This window comes from Bactrocera latifrons, unplaced genomic scaffold (genome assembly GCF_001853355.1).
Source record: "Bactrocera latifrons isolate USDA-ARS-PBARC rearing strain unplaced genomic scaffold, ASM185335v1 scaffold_1517, whole genome shotgun sequence".
NCBI lineage: Eukaryota > Metazoa > Arthropoda > Insecta > Diptera > Tephritidae > Bactrocera > Bactrocera latifrons.
Genome location: NW_017534983.1, coordinates 2,805 through 3,871, shown reverse-complemented (window position 1 = coordinate 3,871; position 1,067 = coordinate 2,805). Strand labels below are relative to the sequence as shown.

Below are 1,067 nucleotides of genomic sequence, written 5' to 3'. Positions count from 1 at the left end.
CAAAAGTATACTTTATACTTTTGTATAAAAATAAAGCATCGAAAATACTTTATTTCATTCATTTACAAGCGAGCAACTATTTGGCGATAGTTCAAGTTCAATTAAAATGAAGGTACGATGAAAATTGTCATTAATTGCCAAACACTCCAATACATGTTACTTTTGCCATCTTTCACAAATGTAATATGTTCGTCTCATCTCTTACAAATATATGGCATGTGCTATCGCTTAAACATCAAATTACTCGTGCCATCTCTTACAAAAGTCAAGTTTTCTGTCCATTGCAAAGTAAATGTTACTTTTTCCAAAATGCGTTCTTCTGATAGTGATATAGCAGCTACGGCAAAAAAAACGAAAATCAGCAAATTAAAAGTTATGCAAAAATACAAACCCGAGTGGGAAAAACAGTACGGATGGGTAACAAGTGATTCCCAAAATAAAACTAATGCAAGGTGTACAATCTGTGCAGTGAATTTTACAAGCGGTTCAGGTGGCATTGGCCAGGTGAATTATTTCATTTAATATTATGAACATATTAAAGCGGTCTGTGTAGTTTTTTATTTCTATTATAATATTGCATACATGCTTACAGTGATATTTAAGTTAAAGTATAATTCAATATGAAGTGTTCTATATAAAATATTATTGCTTTGGTTAATTTTCCTTTTTATACATAGATTAAGCAACACCAAGAAACTCCAAAACACAGGTTTAAAGCTGAAGCCAAAAAAAACGGACGGAGTGACGGATGTATTAGGTCCCTATTCCGTGGAAAGTGTAATAAATGATTTGACAAAGATATATTTTTCCGTATTCAGACAAATGCATCAAACAAAAAGAACATTAAAATCTTTCCTTTGGTGATACAATATTTTTCCATACCTAAAGGAATCGAACAAAAACTGTTAGAAAATTCTAATGAATCCGCCGATGGTATGTTTGAAGCTATTAAGAAGTCTATGAACTCTTTAAAACTGTCACTCAACCAAGTATCGGGACTAAGTGCTGACAATTGTAATGCAAATTTTGGTATTCACCACTCATTGTACACAAATATTAAAAAAAAA

At 31.5% G+C, this 1,067-nt stretch overlaps 1 protein-coding gene across 1 annotated transcript; it reads left to right on the top strand.

The window, feature by feature from the left end:
• The first annotated feature begins 263 nt into the window (after positions 1 to 263).
• On the top strand, positions 264 to 1,023 carry LOC108965966. Its single transcript, XM_018928650.1, has 2 exons — positions 264 to 504; positions 678 to 1,023. The coding sequence occupies exons 1-2, from the start codon at positions 310 to 312 to the stop codon at positions 786 to 788; spliced, it is 306 nt and encodes a 101-aa protein (XP_018784195.1). The 5' UTR covers positions 264 to 309; the 3' UTR covers positions 789 to 1,023.
• The last annotated feature ends 44 nt before the right edge of the window (positions 1,024 to 1,067 follow it).